Source organism: Ipomoea nil, unplaced genomic scaffold, assembly GCF_001879475.1.
Source record: "Ipomoea nil cultivar Tokyo-kokei standard unplaced genomic scaffold, Asagao_1.1 scaffold0302, whole genome shotgun sequence".
Classification (NCBI taxonomy): domain Eukaryota; kingdom Viridiplantae; phylum Streptophyta; class Magnoliopsida; order Solanales; family Convolvulaceae; genus Ipomoea; species Ipomoea nil.
The window spans coordinates 1656441-1675443 of NW_017616730.1; the positions used below are offsets into that span (position 1 = coordinate 1656441).

The 19003-nt window shown below is 36.9% G+C and overlaps 2 protein-coding genes across 4 annotated transcripts in view; one reads left to right on the top strand and one right to left on the bottom strand.

Annotated features, from left to right (window-relative positions):
- Nucleotides 1-128: 128 nt before the first annotated feature.
- LOC109158813 lies at nt 129-4396 on the bottom strand. The gene is made up of 5 exons (XM_019306712.1): nt 4259-4396; nt 3147-3207; nt 1399-2792; nt 566-1304; nt 129-175 (listed from the first exon to the last, which is right to left on the bottom strand). Exons 1-5 carry the CDS (start codon nt 4394-4396, stop codon nt 129-131), a joined length of 2379 nt encoding a protein of 792 aa, XP_019162257.1.
- Nucleotides 4397-9515: 5119 nt separating this feature from the next.
- LOC109161318 (long-chain-alcohol oxidase FAO2-like) overlaps nt 9516-19003 on the top strand; it is a 34433-nt gene continuing 24945 nt past the window's right edge. The window contains exons 1-4 of one of the 3 annotated variants that reach the window (XM_019309668.1): nt 9516-9831; nt 11221-11529; nt 11622-11894; nt 12020-13758. In XM_019309668.1, coding sequence (XP_019165213.1) covers nt 9736-9831; nt 11221-11529; nt 11622-11894; nt 12020-13744 — 2403 coding nt within the window. In that variant the 5' untranslated portion in view covers nt 9516-9735 and the 3' untranslated portion in view covers nt 13745-13758. Of the gene's footprint in view, nt 9832-11220; nt 11530-11621; nt 11895-12019; nt 13951-19003 lie in introns of those variants that run through there. The other 2 variants (XM_019309660.1, XM_019309677.1) reach the window with 2 other exon arrangements.

The window sequence follows — 19003 nt, forward strand, 5'->3', positions numbered from 1 at the left end:
ATCTACAACTTTAGAGATGAAGCCATTTCTTGCAGGTTGATGCAGATGAGATTGATGTTTAAAAAAAAATACAGTAAACCAATACAAAATTCAGTTTTCTGGCTAATACAGTAAACCAATACAAAACATCAGTAAGCCATAAACAAGTGAATAAGCATTATGTTGCCAAAAGTTACTGCCAAACAAGTGCCAAAAATCATTAAGCATTAAGGCAATAAGCCATATGTACATAAGTCATACTACATTGTACATTACACAAGTGAATAAGTCAGATTTACATAGAATACATAAGCCAAAACAGTCATAACAGTCATTCAGGTTTATGTTGCCAAAAGTCACTGCCAAAACAGTCAATCACCAGCTTGTCCTTGTTGGGTAGGACAATATCTTTTGTTGTGCCCCTTCCCCTTGCATAGCTGACAGGTCATTACCCTTCCCTTCCTTGACAACTTTCTAACCTCTTCACTTATTTTGTTTTTATCCTTGTTCTTTTCATCATGTTCAAGCTTTCTTTTTTTCTTGGGTCTGCCGGTCATCTTCCTTGGAACTGGAGCATGTAACTCACCACCTTCAGCCCTTGGCCAAAATTGTTCTCCATTTATGGGCTGTAGTACATGCTCATAGGTCTTCATGTACATCTCTTTACTGTAACATATATGTATGTACTGATCTGGCTGATCCCCCTTGTGAAATATTGCACAAATGGAATGAGGACATGGCAAACCAGTTAATTGCCACATTCTACAAGAACAAGTCCTCAAATCTAAATTGACCTTGAATTGAAACCTTCCCTTTTTCACCTCATATCCATCAACTCCATTGAAAACCACCTCCCAATCTTTACTCCCAATAATGTTTTCATTCAACTTCTTCATAATAATAGTGCCATAATTCCCATTCCATCTTTCACCAAGTGCTTTCTTCTTTGCAACCCTCTTCATCATTGCAACTCTTATGTCCTCTAGCATTGGAATGATATTCTTACTCGCATCCAACAATGTCTTATTGAATGCTTCACTCAAATTATTGTCTGTCATGTCACATCGCACTTCCTCTTTGAAAAAAGCTTTGCACCAAAATTTCATAGGATACTTATTGAGATCATGAAGAGCTGCAGCATCTACCTTCTGTAAAGCTTTTACCTTATCTGTAAGTAGTGCTTGATTAGGGGTCTTTGCAATCTGCCAAAACAGTCCCTTTAGAACCATCCCTCTGTGAGTCTTACTCCAATTGGCATGGACATGCCTAGCACAATTTCTGTGCTCAACACCAGGGAATAGTTCCTGAATTACAGTAGATAACCCCTGTAGAAACAAGAAACAGATTATAGTAAACAGAAACACAAACAGATTATAGAAAACAGAAACAGAAACATATTGAATGTAGAAACAGATTTACCTTCTGTTGATCACTCATTAAAGTCCATTGAGTGCTGTCCTCAATCTCCAAGTCAGTCTTCAAAAGATTCAAAAACCAGCTCCATGACGAGTTATTCTCAATCTCTACCACAGCCCAGGCAATTGGGTACATTTGATTGTTCCCATCTCTGCCCACAGCTGAGAGGATCTCACCTTTCAATTTACCTTTCAGAAAGCAGCCATCTAGACCAATAAACTTCCTACAACCCCCTAGAAAACCCTTCTTCATTGCATTAAAACACACATATATCCTCTGAAATACCAAGGGTGAATTAGGAACAGTGCTAGTTGTGTGAATCTTCACAGTAGAGCCTGGGTTAGAATTCAAGCATTCTTGTGCATAATCCCTAATCCTTTTGAACTGGCTCTCATACCCTATGTCAAGCTTCTTCAGAATCCCAGTAATTGCCCTTCTGCACATACTAACAGTGACATTGAGGTTCAACTCAGACTTTATATCTTTGCTCAACTCAGAATACCCAATAGTTGGATTCTGCCTAACCTTGTCTTCATATTTCCATTCTAACCATTTTTTACTAACAATGCCTAAGGTGAATTGACTGTTGCATTTATGATCTAAATGAATAGCTTTCAATTGAAAACACTTTGTTCTTTCCTCCCACCCTGCACTCACATGAAATCCACACCCCTTTCCAAGACATTCCACTCTAACATACTTTAAACCATTCTTCTTCCAAAATAAATCCCTCTTGGTGTGTATAGCATAACTTATCATGGCAAGTTTGAACTGCACATTATCATCAAAATACATGCCTAATTCAAGAAAGGGTGGATCAGATTTAGAGTTATATTTAGGGTACTTATCATTGTACCTTGATTGAACCTCATTCCCATCCTCATTCTCCAAGTCTTCTTCAACAGTTGGTGGATTTTGTGAATCATAGTACACAGAATCTGCCTCATCTACTAAAGGATTTTCAGATGTGGGCACAGATTGTGGTATAGGTTCAGCTTGTACTCCTATTTTCCTTTTCCTCTTAGTCCTATTTGTAGTCTCCTCACCTTCACTGTCACTACTTATATGCTCACTGCCACTATAATCAGCATCTACTTCACTCCCTTCTTCCTCACCCTCACTGCCACCATGCTCATCTTCTGAAGTTTCTGCCCCCCCTTCCTCACCCAATACTTCATCTTCTACCCCTAATCTCTCACCCAATATATCAGCTTCTGCCACCTCTTCCTCACCCACTAATCCAGCTTCATTCCCATCATCCTTAGGCCCAGGCAAACATAAACCAACCACCTCAGGCTCATCTACCCCATGCTCAACATATATCTCACACTTTTGATTTTCACGAGCAATCTTAGCTAAATGTAGACTACTAGCATCATTATGTAAGAGTTTTAAAGCTGTAAAGGGTTCAGAGGTCAACTTATATGTAAGTGAAACTATTTTCCCATATCTTTGGGCTGATATATATTTCATTAAGTGGGGATAACATATTAAGTCAGGGTCCACATCCAGTACCTCTGTTTCACCATTCAAATATTTTAACGCAGGGGATTTGACAAAATTACCACCATGATGAATTATTAAATCCACCCTATTAGTCATCCTGACACAAAAAAATACAATGCACATTTTAACATTAAAGCAACATCATGCAGTTTATACAGAGCAGCAAACTAGAGCAGCAACATCATATAGTATATATAAAGCACATTTCTACACTTAACAAAGTAGAGCAGCAAGACCAAAAAAACAGCCTAACTGGAGCAGGACCACAGTATATACAGACAAAAACAACTTAAACCCAGGACCCCACTGCATCACAATCAATACAAAATTAAACAAAAGCTAAAGCAGTAGGTCCCCACTACATTTAAAGACAGTATATTCAATTTAAACATATATAGGATTTAAACATATTCAATCCCCACTACGAAAAGCTAAACATATATTCAATTTATAGACAATATAGCATGACCCCACTACATCACAATCGATACAAAATTACATATTAAAAGCATATATTCGCAAGGATACTCAGATATTATTCTACATACCTTACTCGGTTTGAGGTTTGAGCCTTCTTTCCAGTCTTCTTTCCAGTCTTTTCGGTTTAGGGATTTAGGGTTTCGAACTACAATTACAGATTAGGGCTTAGGGCTTAAGCTAGAGATTAGGGATGGGTTTGAGATTATGGATTTGGGAATGAGATTCTTCAAGTCGCGATAGGGATTTGGGATTTAGGTTTCTTCAAACTTTGATAGGGATTTGATTTGAAATACGCAGAAATTAGAGTTGATTTCGAAGTTGTTATTACAGTAAATAGTTAATGGATGCCACATCTACAAAACATGACACGTCGCAGCCAAATCATTGCCACATCACCAACTTATAACCTTTAACTTGAAGGTTACCTGTTAAAAAGGCTAGGCGAACAATTTTTTTTTGGTTTATGAATCAAATAATCACTTATATAAGATTAGGGTGCGGGATGACATTTCGTTGTTGGTTCAGGGTGCTATTTGACACTTCACCCAAGCTAAAAACAACTAACATAAAATAGGGTATTATTATTATTTTGAGGAAAAAAAAGTTCCTTATAGACCATTTTTAAGAGTATTTATACCGTTTAAATTATCAATTACAAACTTGAAAGGAATATGAAAAGTAAATCAACCAGTGACTTCACTCGCATTTAGATTCCCACACCTTAACCCTAATAGGATACTGAAGATTTAATTAACATTGAATCAGCGCCCCAACAAGTGAAAGGACCAATGACTAGTGCCTACAATGAGCCATCACATTTTTGGATGTAACTCCCATATTACGACTCTTAGAACTTAATCTTGTGTTTGAAGGATACCCGCTTAGGATACCCAGTCAACTTTATCTGCAAGGCATTCGGGTGAAGGAGGCAGTCGACCAGCTGGAGAAGACGAACAATATTGTCAGCAAGATATTCAGAGGAGTATCTGGGAAATCTTTGCAAAATCTGGACCATTTTTTTTTTTTAGTTTTAGGAAAGGAGATATAGCACTTTAGGAAAATAAATCCAAATTTGATTTAGGAAAGTTTTCTAGTATAATTTTGCAAATCCTTTCATTTCCTTTCTTCAACCACCCATAAATACCCGAGTTTCACATTGTAAAAGATTCACATTCTACTTTTGGACAATACAATCACTCTCGTGCTATTTCTTGCTTCGTCACTTTTGTTTTACGTAGTGTTGATATGCCAACCGATTACCTCATAGCTATAAAATCATATTTACCTACAATCTACGACAAAGAAATCAACTAATCTTCAAAATCGAACATCTTTCTTATGCAATTTTCATGAATGATATTTTGTATCTTCCACATTGCATATCGTATTGAAGTTAGATCGACAAATTTAACTGAACTCGATTATTAGATAACCTATACTTAACCCAACATGTAGAATTATATTTTTTGTTTCTAAATGTTTTGTGATATTGGGCTAAGTTTAAAAAACTGCACAAGAAACAAAAAATGAGGGCCAGAAACGTCCTTTCGCTACAAAGATAGTACAATAACTCATTTGCATGAAGAAAGAAGCGTGTCGGGGTCAATGCGAAGGATATGTACAGTGCGCATTACCATTAATACACACACGCCGGATATTCGAAAGCGCCGGAAAACGAAACCGGCGCGATTTTCGAATCTGCGACGGCTTTATTATTTCATCGAATCGAAGGACAAAGGCGCGGCTCGAAAACCGACGGCGTTTGCAGCCTTCCTGTTGCGGTGGAACGACACACTCATTTTAGCGAAGAACCAGTGGAAATTAGGATGTCTGTCGTCGATCGGCGAGGCTCCAAAAGCAACCTGCGGACAAAAGGCGAAGGAATTGAAACTACTGCACCGCCGGCATCCGCCGACCTGTCTCCCCAGTTGTTGTGTGGTGTTCTTTTGTCATTTTTCCACACTCGAAAGCGACGTCTAACAAATTATGGCATCTTCTTTGACACGCGTCTTGTCTGATCTGGGGCACCCTATAGTACCGCCCTGCCCAATTCCTTTTTCCAATCCGGGCTTTTCATTTCTCCCAATACGGATTTTGGGTGTGCATTTATGCTAGATTGTATTAAGAATGTTTTTTGACATATGTACATATAATAATGTCATGTTTGTGCCTATTTTAACTTTGTTCCATCCACGATTTAGGAAGATCAATTGATAAGGGGTAGAAATTTAGGACTGTCGCGGTCTGGCCCGCACATGCCCCACAGTAGAGCGGGTTAGGATCACAAAAAAATAGCCAGCAAAAAGACGGGATGGGCCTATTAAGACCCGCAGCCTCTGTGGGTTGTGGGCCATGCACTATTTTCTTTAAAAAAAAATCATGTGCATGTATAAAAGTAAATAATTATTAACCAGTTAACCCAAAGTGAAGAATATTTAATGAAGATAAAATTAAGTGGAACGCATCTTTTGAAAATGGAATATTAAATTTGTCTCCCATGCATTTGCTTTTCATTAATCGAGGGAATTGGAAGTTAATGGGGTTGATTTCTTAGACAAAATTTTTTAAGAAAAAAAAGTCAGTCATCGGGCTGATTTGCGGAGCCCGTCAACTCGCATGAGGCGTATTAGGGTTACATGATTCTTAGTCCGTGGGCTTGGCGAGCAGGCTCGGGAAACATTAGGCCCGCAGCGAGGCCCGCATTGACAACCCTAGGTAAAATATTCATCGGTTTGATACTAAATAATATGAAGTTGATGGAAAATTTTGGACCATGATCGGGGTATGTGTCTTTGCTACGTTCATTAAGTAAAATTAAATTTGTGTCGATTAGTGATCAACTATTATAAATTATAAATATGAGATCTCTATACTTTAGTAGAATCAATGAGCTACTTTAGTAAATCTCAATAGATTATGGCATGATGGTAACTTATGAATGAAGTGTTGGGGCGCTTATCAATTGGTGGCATGGTTGGCAAATAAGACGGTATGTGATCGTTATCAAATAGGTATGAATATCTAGTTCATCGATGTGATAGAGATAAGGTGGCTACTATAGTTATTGCATGGAAAGTTGAGACAAGTTAATTTGATCGTCATCCATAATGATAAATTTTTAGATTTGATATTGAAAAACTTACAAGTAAATTAATTATAAGGTGACACATTCGATCAAATAGGTGAATATGGTTGGCTCGATAGATTAATGTGTTAGTTTCCTCAAACAACTATGGTAGCCTAGCTCATTAATGTGGTAGACATATGTCGACTTAGCTAGTCTCAATCTCATAAGGCAAGTTAGGTTGGCAGATCAATTTTGTTGTTCATAATATTAATTATTTGAATTTGATCCAATAGATCTCATTTTTAGATCAGATTGTTTAATTAATTAAAGTATATATGACCAAGTAATTTAAAACAAGTTTTCGAGTAGAGTTTTTTTGCACTTTTGGTCGCACGATTATGATGTCACTAACAACTTTGATCTACGACTTTTAAAATTTGTAGAATTGGTCAACGACTATGACTTTCTTAGCAAATTTGGTTCTTCTGGTGCATTTTCTGTTCAATTTTTGTTGTAAAATTTTACTCGACATTTTAACATGGGTAATATTGTCTTTTTCATTTCACAAAATAAATAAATAAATAATTAATTAATTAAACACAGTCAGTGGTACGGTGATTGAAATTAAAAGTCACCAAATTTCAATTTCACTTTCAGTTTCACCCTCCTGGCTAGACGTCAAAATTTTTAACTGTTTATTTATTTATTTATGTCATTAGTTTGTGAGATGGAAAAGACAATATTACCCATGTTAAAATGTGGAGTAAACTTTTCTGGCAAAAATTGAACCGAAAATGCACTGAAAGGACCAAATTTGTTAAGAAAATCATACTCATTAACCAAAGTTGTTTGTGACATTATAATCGTGAAAACAAAAGTGAAAAAAAATTATTTTTCGAGTAAATTACTAGCTAGTTGAATTACTACTTACTTTGACAGACATTTAAACGAATAATTTGAATGTTTGTATTACTTTTAAAGTATGATATTTGTACAGATAAATATCTTTATAAAATTTACCTACTTTATTGTACTTTTCTTCTCATTTCAATATTTTGTCAGGGACTGTAAATGCTTTTTGAGATGGTGAAAAAGTCGAATAGAATGAGTGAATGTAGAAGTAGAAAAAGAGTAAAAGGGAAGTGGAGTGGGTGAATTCCTGTTGTGGGTATTACTTGTCCGCCACGGTAGCTTTGTACGCCGGTATGTTTTTCCGGCGACGATCATTTTAGAGCCATGATTGCATCGTCAGCTGCTAAAGTCCGCCATTAAGATTTCTACTCTAGCAGTGGCGTCTCTGTCGTAATCGGAATCTATCAAACGTCAATTGTCAAAGAGGTTGTGGTCGTCATTATCAAAGCTCAATAAATTGGACAATTATTGATGGATCAAACGCGACAATTGATGTATTTATTGAAGGAACGGCTCATGGACCACGTATTAAAGCCCACAATAAATTACAACTTTTTTGAATGATCATGAAAATTCGTGGTCACTGTATAGTGAATAAACTTTGTTTATGTGTGATATGGAATATGTTCCGGCATACTGATTTGTATGTAATGGACACTTACTCGTATCTAACTCCACGGGTAGTGGAGGTCCATTCCCGATTTGATCCGACATGAGAAGAACACCTGACCGATCCGACCTGGGAGTTAGGCAGCCGATTGGCTTAGTGAGCTCCTAATCTTAGCCTTTTGTACTTGATCCTGATTTGATTAGTTGGCTGGGCCGCCGAACCTGTGATATAAGCCCTTAAAGGGGTATGTTGATAACCGAGCCCGATAGTTATTGGCTAGACAGATATCCTTCAACACGTGGACGTCTTTCCTTATCATTTGAGACTGCCGAGTGCATGGAGGACACGTGGTGTACATGCCGGTCTGCTGACATGTGTTCCCTACACGTTATATCTTGTTACATGAATCTTAGAGCATCCACACTAGGGGAGCAAGTAGGGAGCATGAGATACTTTTAATATATTTAATGTTGACATGAATGAGAGAGGGAGTGAAGAGAGAAATTTGGGGAACTTCTACATGAGTTGAGAGAATGGGAGCATTGTGGGGCCCAGTTGAAATGCAACCAAACGTGACAGCCTGTGGCTGTCACGAGTGTACCAAGCGGGCGCGCCTGACTATAGTTATTATATTTATTTATTTTTATTTTAAAATCAATTTTTTTAATCTCCCATCTCAAATTCTCTTTTATAATCACTCTTACATTATCCACTCTAATATCCCACTGATAAGGGTGCTCTTAATCCACGGTATAAGCATTGAATTTTTGGGGGTCTAAGTGAAATTATTACAAAATAGGAGGGGCAAGGGTGCAACGTGAGAAAGAGGTGGGGCAGAAAAGGGATTCCCCGATTTGGAGCGGTTAATTTAGGCGGGGTTTTAAATTTTAATGGCGGATGGAAAGCGCCAAAAGCCATTAAACCCTTGGCAGAGCTCGGCAACAATGGCGATGATTAGTCTCTACCCGCGAATCCTTAAGTCATCTCCGGATATCGGTTTCGCTTCCATTGAAGGAAATGTTAGTTTCATTAATCTCTTCTCTTTACTCTGCATTGAGCATTTTGGTTTTAGCTTATATTGAATGTCACCCTTAAGCTGTTATTTTATAACTCCTCTGTCAGATCGGCTGTCTTTGAATTGGTATGTGTATTGTGCCATCGAACGGGAACTGATTCAAAATTTTCCGGTGCTGTTCACAGATGTAAGCTTCGTGTTTGTGTTAATGCTTCACAGAGCTCCAGCGCAGCTTTATACACTGTATATATGATTCAAGTAACTTCCATAATAGCATCCCTAACTTTTCATCATCGCAAATGAATATGTTGAGTCTGAACAGAACTCCTGATTTTCTTACAGGTTCATAGACGATAAAAGGAAACTGATGATCTGTATAACTGTATAAGCATGTGACGAATACTTTTATCTTTAGAAACATCTATCTGCGAGATGAGAGCGAGATTCTGTTACATATACATCAAATTGCCTGATATTGCTGCAGGAAATTACTGTGAATGAGCAGAGATTTTTGTTTTTTCCTGGAGATCTGATCTGGTTCATCTGATAGGTTCTATTGTCGGGAAGCACATCACGCAAGATGTTACAGATCAGAGGTGATGGAAACAGGCCTAACAAAGTCATGTCAGGGATGGTCCGGTGGTCCTAAACGGCAATGAAGCACAATGCTGGAATGTTCTTGTCTCCATATGGACCATATGCCATTTAAACCTGCTAGCTGCTATGGTTCTGCCACATTAAGTTGCTCACATGCATGTTCACCCAACAGACAGTGAAGTACCCAAGAGTCATGGACTGATATCAACGGCGAGAGGTTTTACACTTTTACGGCCGGGAAGCATACAGGTTCGTTTCAACAGAAAACCTCGCAAATTAAATTTCACTATATCAGCTAGCTAGAATCTCATTTGTTTATTTATTTAAGAGTTATTTATAATTTCAGTTCATCCACCTTTAAAAATATACTACTTTTAATCATTTATAGAAGACTAAAAGTGACATATTTTTAATAATTGGGAATCATATTTTGTTGATTTTGAATTTGAATATCAAAAGTGAAAAGCACAATAGTTACGGGGTCAAAAACTTAACTATAATTAATTAACTTATATAATCACATATTATGTCTTTAGGAAAAATAGTATACAAAATAAGGTGGTATTTGGTTGGGGACTTTTGCATTTTACTATGAATTTTAATATCCATTATCATATTTGTTTGTCTACTTTTGTTATCCTACTATTTGAACCAAAACTTTTAACTCATCTACTTTTGAACAATGAAATAAAAAAGAAATAATATTATCTCACATGAGATGAGTTATATGTCACGTGAGGTAGTGTTTCACCAAAGTTTCTGAACATGTTAATCTTCTTTATATTTGTTTTTAATACAGTTAATTCCACATCAATAACGAAATATAGGAAGAAATTATAATAACTTGTGATAATTTTTTTTTTTAATATGTCAGTCTAAGGAATAAAAGGATGAAATCACATTTACATAAATAAATGGAATAATACAAATAAATAAATGTTAGCGCATGCAAAACCGTTGGATTGCCCAATCATTTCTCTCAAAAGATAGACTTTTTGACCAACTACCCCATGTCCCATCATATCCTTCAGTTTTTGTCGTTTTGGCAAAACCGGACTGTAGCCGAAAGGGATATTTTTCCTCACTGACCCTTGTTTTCAAGAACACACAGTAAATTTGTTTTCTCATATGATACGTCCTTCAATTATGCCTTCCCAGACCTTATCTTAACAGCTTGGAAATTGACATTATTGATGATATAATATGGATGTATTGGAAAGAAAAAAAATATCTCTTAATTGTCTTTTTACGTGACTTTTATTATTATTCTTTTTAAAAGGTTGAACCCTAACTTTAAGGGCCAACTTTAATTATTATATTTTGGGAAGTTGTCATCGGTCTAAATCATAATTTGAGTTTGATACGTTCAAGGGAGGAGTTTTTTTCAAACTAACCCCGCATGTGAATGTGATTTGTGCAATTATTAAAGGTTCAGACTTTATCAGCATGAGATTAATGCCTGTGGAAAAAAAAAATTCAATCCCTTGGGAGGAATTATAATTTAATTTGAATTTTAAACGTAGAACTTTATCATTTATGTGGATTAGTCTTACGTGGACTCTGTGTAGTCTGTATTTTAGCCACACAGTTCATTCAGATCCTAACCTATTGAAAGCGCTATTCTTCTTTTTACTGCAGTACCTTTGGCATTATTTAGCTGTCAGAGAGTCCGTGGCTAGCATAACCGCAAAGCAAAGAGAAAGAGAGAGAGAGGGGGAAAAGATTTTCAAGAGAGAGAAAAAGATGAATGAAAGAAAATGCCATCCATTGTTGAGAGGAGGAAGGAGAAACAGCTATAATCATGGCCTGTCTTCATCTCAGTATCAAGCTTTAGCTGCTATTTGCGAAGCTCTCATACCTCCCATTCCACTCCCTCAAGATTCCGATGATGAAGCTATGTGTTCCTTCTACAGCTCTTCAGCCTCTCAGCCTCCTTTCCCTGATGAGGTGACTATTTTTTCAAGAATGAATCATAAGTTCTGGATATGCTATTATTTATCTAATTATTAAACATGTGTATTATTTCTCTCTGTGTTTAGGTAGCAGAGGTGGTGATGAGGAGGTTCTTACCTGATGCAGTGTTTATATTCAGATTGGTTCTGATTATTCTATCTACCAGACTGGGTAGTCTTCTTCTTTGTGGGTTTGTTTGCTTTGATGGAAGATGGCCCTTCATTCACAACTTCTCTGAGTTACCCTTGAAGCGAAGAGAAGCCATTCTCCTGAAATGGTCAAGGGAAACCCTTATACTTCCTCTAAGAATTGTGTTCATGACCATCAAAATTGCCTGCTATTTCATTTACTTCTCATGGGTAATGCCTCTCCCCAATTTTACTTCCCTAATTTTCGAATTTTACTAGGCTGAGTATAGAGAAATGTACTGTCTATTCTTTCAATTCAACTATGCATTTAGTGTTCTATTCTGGATTTTCTGCAGACTGATGAAAATTATAATAATCCGGCATGGGAAGCAATTGGCTTCCATGTAGACACCAATGAAGTTCCCCCAGACCAACAGACAGGAAGGCCATTAGAAAAGGGTATCATTGAAACCATAAATGAAAATGGTACCACCTTGAAAGAATCCCTGATCAAGAAAGGCCTAAATGTTACTGAAAGCCAGAATGCCAACACTCTTACAATCAGATGCGACGTTGTAATCGTTGGTTCTGGTTGTGGTGGAGGGGTGGCAGCAGCAGTCCTTGCAAACTCCGGTCACAAAGTTGTCGTGCTCGAGAAAGGTCACTACTTTGTGTCAGAAGATTATTCAGGCCTGGAGGGACCTTCCTTAGGTGAACTATATGAATCTGGTGGAATGTTAACTACCACAGATGGGAAAGTAATGGTTTTCGCTGGAACAATGGTAGGTGGTGGCTCTGCAATAAACTGGTCAGCTTCCATTAAAACTCCTAACAATGTTCTCAATGAATGGTCTTTGGAACAAAAGATTCCACTATTCGGAAGCTCAGAGTACCAATCAGCCATGGATGCAGTCTGCAAACGGATCGGTGTTACTGAGGTTTGCTCCAAGGAAGGACTTCAGAATCAAGTGTTAAGAAAAGGGTGTGAAAATCTTGGGCTTAAGGTTGAGTCAGTTCCAAGAAATTGTTCTGAGAAACATTACTGTGGTTCTTGCGGCTATGGCTGCAGAACAGGTGACAAGAAGGGAGTTGATACCACTTATCTAGTCGATGCTGTTAACAATGGTGCAGTCATCTTAACAGGTTGCCAAGCCGAAAAGTTCATATTGGAAGAAGATGAAACGGCAAGAAAGAAATGCTTAGGAGTGATTGCGAAAAGCAAAGGTAACAACAAGATACTTCGTATTGAAGCACGGGCAACAGTTTCAGCTTGCGGATCACTCTTTACACCGCCGCTGCTGATTTCCAGTGGGTTGAAGAACAAAAACATTGGCAGCAACCTCCATCTCCACCCCGTCCTATTTGCGTGGGGATACTTCCCAGAATCCATGGCAGAAATGGAAGGCAAAAACCACCAGGGAGGGATAATCACCTCTATCCACAAGGTAGTCTCTGAAGGAACAAAACAAGCAGCCATTATAGAAGCTGTCTCACTAGGACCTGCTGGATTTGCAGCTGTGTCTCCATGGACTTCAGGTCTTGACATGAAGGAGAGGATGAGGAAATACTCCCGAACCGTGAACATATTCTCAATGGTCCGAGATCATGGCTCCGGCCAAGTGAAGAAGGCCGGGAGGATACAATACCGTATGGACCAGATTGACAAAGACAACATCCGAACTGGTTTAAGACAAGCATTGAGGATACTGGTGGCAGCAGGGGCCGCTGAAGTAGGCACGTTTCGAAGCGACGGCCAGAAAATCTGCTGCAAAGGAATCAAGACTGAGGAGTTGGAGTCGTTTTTGGACGGAGTTGTTGCCACTGGAGGGCCAATGTCTGGAGAAGAAAACTGGACACTGTACTGTTCAGCACACCAGATGGGGAGTTGCAGAATGGGGGCTACTGAGGAAGATGGTGCAATTGACAACAATGGTGAGTGCTGGGAAGCTAAGGGACTGTATGTCTGCGATGGAAGTGTGCTTCCCAGTGCAATTGGTGTGAATCCCATGATCACCATCTTATCAACTGCCTATTGCATCTCAAATGGATTAGCCAAGTCGCTGAATAGTGGAAAAGCATGAAATTTGATGAAAAACATTCATCTCTATAATAAATCTATTGTCATTGTAACAACAAAAAAAAACAATTAAAACTCAATAAAATAGTATTCCTTGGCAGAACAAAAAGAAAAAATGTAAATCATCCGACACTAGGGACTCATGCCCATCTAAGGAATATTCTCTTGTAGAACAAAAATGAGGCTTATTAAAAATTTTTATGGAAAAAACACAAGCAAAACAACACTACTTTCATGGATAAACATGTCAGTTAACTAATGCGTGCGTGTATATTGAAGCATATGTATATAAGATTACCAAAAACTATAGATATCCCAAAAGACATACATGGCCTTCACTAGCATTCCCACCAACATCAAGAAATGTAGTTTAATTATGTCCATGGTAGCCATTGCCAATCCAGCACCATTTACCATGTAACCAATTTCTCCATCTAAGGCAATGTAATTCAAGTCAGCTTTTGCAGCAGCAACCTAAAAACCAAGATTTCTTTCTGACGGTAAGCAGCATTATCATCAAAGTTCAGTTTTGCATCAGCTGCTACTAACTTATTATCAGAAGTTTCAGCAAGGGGATTGATCTGATCAAATGAGCAAGTATTGGAAAAAACAGAGAAGAAATAGCTTTTAAGCAAGAAATATCAAATGGTCACCTCCAACATTGACAAAAAAGATTGTAAAACTTCTTCACTTGTTCAATTGAGTCATTTCTATCTTGTGTAAAATTTCTTATATAATATACACAATTGCCAACATCAAATTCTTATATTTCAAATGGGGCCCAAAATAGGCATCTACACCTTAATTTTCAATTCAAGTTATATATTTTGATGGGAAATGAATGAGAGGTTAGAACAGACAATTAATTAGCCCACTAATGGTAGTATTATTGATAATGTTGTAAATTTTATGGGATAGGTGGACCATTTTTTATCAAGGATTCATTATCAAGTTCATCCTAAAGGGTGACTTAGAAAATTAAAGCGCTTAGTCTACCTTCTGGGCAAATATATTTTCAAAATTGAGAGCTATAAATTTAAATCCCGAATATATGAGATAAATTTGAATACCCAAATCTCATGTCAAAGAGTCTTTATAGCATAAACTAGCACTATAAACATGTTATAGCATTTAATTGTTATCACATGCAAACTAAGGTTGTGCACCTTAACAGAACTATGCCACTGTTTTGTGATACACAACCCAAGAATAAGCTACCACATCCTATGCTCTTAACAATATGATCTAGAATGTAAATTCAGGTTGTAATGATCAAATATAAGATGCGAGATCAGTCTCAACATGTGTGGCCTATAGCAAGTAATTGTTGATAATGAGAGCAAAGCAGAGCATTTCTCTTTTGTGCATGGTATTTTGCACTCTTATATGATCATGCTCTCAAAAACTAAGTATAACTTGGATGCAAAAGACATACGGCATATGAGCATATCAACCTCTTAAACAATAAAATTTATCCATATTAATGATCATTCCTCTAGAGTTAGTAAGTATTCATGTGATCAAGGCAGTCTCCAGGCATATATAATCACTTACACATAATAATCAACTATATATCATATAAAAATATACACATGTAATTTTCATAAACACAACTATAGTTTCATTCGATATTTATAGATTCAAATATTTGAAAATGTTATTTAATTTTATTTAATATACATTATAGTTTTATTAAACACAACTACATGATCATTTTGATATAATTACAGCTTCATTGTACAATATACACTCAAATATGTGAAATATTATTCAGTTTCATTTTATATACACTGCAGTTTCATTTCATCACAACTACAGTATCATTTTGATATAACTGCAGTTTCATTTGATAATATAAAAATAATATGTGAGGCAGTGTCGGTTTAGATATACTGTAGTGACAGTTGGTAATTAACATACAAAATATACGCGCCGTTTTGATCGCAGTGCACGTACACCGCGGTCCACGATATAATGACCGTTAACCTCCCATTACTGGTAAATTATACTATGGATCATAGTCCATATTGTAAGGCCAGGTGAACCTTTTAATATACTTGAAGTTTCATTTTGTAGATAATATACTAAAAATGAACTTGTAGTACACTAAAAATAAACAATCAAAAAATAAATTTGTAATACACTAAAAATAAACATTCAATAAACTAAAAATAAACAAATAAACATATATAATGAGAGGGTATCCCCTTCCTTATAATAAAAACAAATAAACATATATGCCAATGGCGATATGGACCATAGTTCGCAGTATAATGAGAGTTGTTATACTTGGACCAAGGTCCACCTTGCAAGGTGGACTTTGGTCCTAAACGACATATAAATTGTGTACTTTTAGTATTTGAATTGCGAACTTTTAAAATATAAATTGTGTTTTCAAGTCAAAACACATAACAGTTGTAGACGGGAATACATGGTCATCAAATCCTAATATACAAAACAAGATAATCAATTACATATATGTTAACATTGTGTTTGTAGTATACAAATTGTGAACTTTTAAAAGGTAAACTATGAATATTTGGAGCCGAGTCGACATAATAATTTGCGGTATAATGATTGCCTATTACCGGCAAATTATTGTGTGGACCATGGTCCACACAATGTCACGTGGACTATAATAAAAATTACATTTTTAATATACTAAATGTACATTATTTTTGTACTGAATGTATATTATATAATATAATGTACGCTCAGTACAAAAATAATGTACATCCCCTGAATATAATGTACATTATTTTTGAACTGAATGTACGTTATTTTACAATATACAAAATATTGCCTACACAACTTGTGTCGACAATAATGATTGCCTATTACCTTATTGGGTTTAGTTGTAATGATAGTTATAAATAAGGCAATTGTTATACCCTACACCACGGCGCACATAGCACTGTGCGCCGCGCGCCTCCCAAAACGATGTCGTTTTGGAGTCGTTTTTGTACGCACGGTAGGAAGTTGCTGGGATTATGTGTATTTGTTCACACAGTTATGTGTACTTGTTTATACAGTTATGTGTATTGGTTCATACAGTTATGTACATTTTTTATACAATTATGTACATTCTTTTTATACAATTATGTACATTCGAATCAGAAAATTTGTGTGTATTATGTTAATAGTTGATGTGTATTATGTTAAAAGTTTATGTTTATTATGTATTATGTCAGATTATGTGTATTATCTTTTAAAAAGAGTATGTATATTTTGTTATATAATTATGTACATTCATATATACAATTATGTGTATTCTAGTATAACATTATGTATATTCTTGAACAGCGGGTTTTTTTTTAAAGAAAAAACTACTGCCATTCACTGGGGCGGGAAATTTTAAAAAAAAAAAATTAAAACGACGTCGTTTTGCATCTGGGCGCATAGTGCAACGCGCGCCATGGTGTAGGATATAAATTGCCAAAATAAGGCGAGGAGACCCAAGAGTATTAAATGTACTTATAATCAGCCTAGCCCACAATTTATTCTCACTATACAATACTATTTTAAGCGGCCCAACGGATTGATTCAACACCTTTTAGTTTCACACTGTAACTTTTCTCCCTTAACGAGTCCACGACTGATTCAACTTCTTATTAAACCTTCCCATCAGTCAAACTGCAAACGGTCAACCACTCAACTATCTGCTTTGAAGCTCATACATATATAAGCCTCTTCATCTCAATCCTCTCATCATCAATCATATACCCCAAACTTCTTTAAAACCAGCAGACAAGAACAGATCGACAATGGAACATCAACCTAGTATTATTGTTTTAGCTTTTGTTTCTGTTCTTCTTCTACTCACCGTCAACCTTCTTGACGCCGCTAGATCGGTTCCTCGTGACGGCGACGGTGAACCGGTGTGGATGAAGAAGAACAAACCTCTCTTGTTGCCATCTCTACAACGGAAAACGGTCTCCCCTCCGGCCTCAAATCCCGGTACCAATAACGCCGTTAACTCGGCTACGCCGTCGACGTCGGGAAGTTTAAGGAAACATGTTTTGTTACCGTCTTTGTGGAAACCGGTGGCCCCTCCGTCGCCGAACCCCGGCACCAACTCCGCTCTCGTCGGAGCAATGAACTTTGTGGCTGGGTTCCTCCCGACAAAGACGACGTCGAATAATCTTTTGCTTCCGTCTCTGCAATGGCGGCCGGTTACTCCGCCGTCAACCAACCCCGGCCACAACTCCATTGGCACGGTGGGTCAACAGAACTATGCGGGTGGAAAAACGGCGGCTCCTCCTTCCGTACACCATGAACGGCAGCTTCCATTCTCTCATCAGACGGCTAATTGTTAGGCCATCCCCAATAGGGGGATTTTGCACGAGATTTAAGAAAAAAGTGAGGATGTGGAAGGGAGAGGAGAGAGGAGAGAGAGGGATGAATTGCTTGCAGTAAGTTGGGGATTTTGGTCGGGAATGGGTCCCACATAATTATTGTTAGGCACTTGTTTAGCGCGTTGGGCACAAATTGTGGCTATCTCCATTTTTTTTGTTTCAGATGGGTGCAAAGTGACTGACAAATCAGAATAAGCGCGTGAGCACTTTTTTTTTTCCTCATTTTTTTTTGTTTTCTTTTATTTTTTTTTTTCTTTTTCCCTCTTCTACTATTTTCTCTCTCCTAATCACACCTGCAAAATCCCCTCAAAAACTTACCACTATTGAGGATGCCCTTAATATTAGAAGAAGAATGGCGTCACCGTTTGACATTAATTCTAATACTAACGTACTGATTACTAGATTGTATAGTAGAATTACACATAATCTTTCATTCTTTCATTCTTTAATCCAAGCCAATTTTTCATTGAATTCAAATGTTTCATTAGTGTACTCTAAACATGTATGCAGTATCTGACGTAGTGCATAAGTTACTGAATCAGTGAGTTAAATTTATACCGGTGTGGGGTTTACTTTCCTAAATGTATGTAACAAATTAAAAGAATTTAATTTATTGCTTTAACTTTGGTAGAATAGACCGTGTATAAATAGTCTCATAGCGGCTAAGGGAGTTTTCGGGATCGATTTTCTAGCTCTTTAAAGCCAATATCAAACATTCTTTTGTTCTATTATTTATCTTTGTTGCATTATATTCTTGCTTATAAATCGAGACTGTGTTGGCCTACTCTCAATTGTTCTAGTTATAAAACCAACATTACTATATTTCCCTTCTCACCCAAAAAAGAGAAAAATATTTATTTTTATTATGTGATCAACATGTAAGATTTCCATAGATGTCATATTACAAT

Coding starts and splice junctions, on each gene's coding strand:
- LOC109158813 (XM_019306712.1), bottom strand. CDS start 4,396: ATGGTCCAGATTTTGCAAAGATTTCCCAGATACTCCTCTGAATATCTT. Junction 3,208..4,258: donor TGACTGGGTATCCTAAGCGG/GTATCCTTCAAA, acceptor ATTGTGATGCAG/TGGGGTCCTGGGTTTAAGTT. Junction 176..565: donor TTGGCCAAGGGCTGAAGGTG/GTGAGTTACATG, acceptor CTTGTTTGGCAG/TAACTTTTGGCAACATAATG.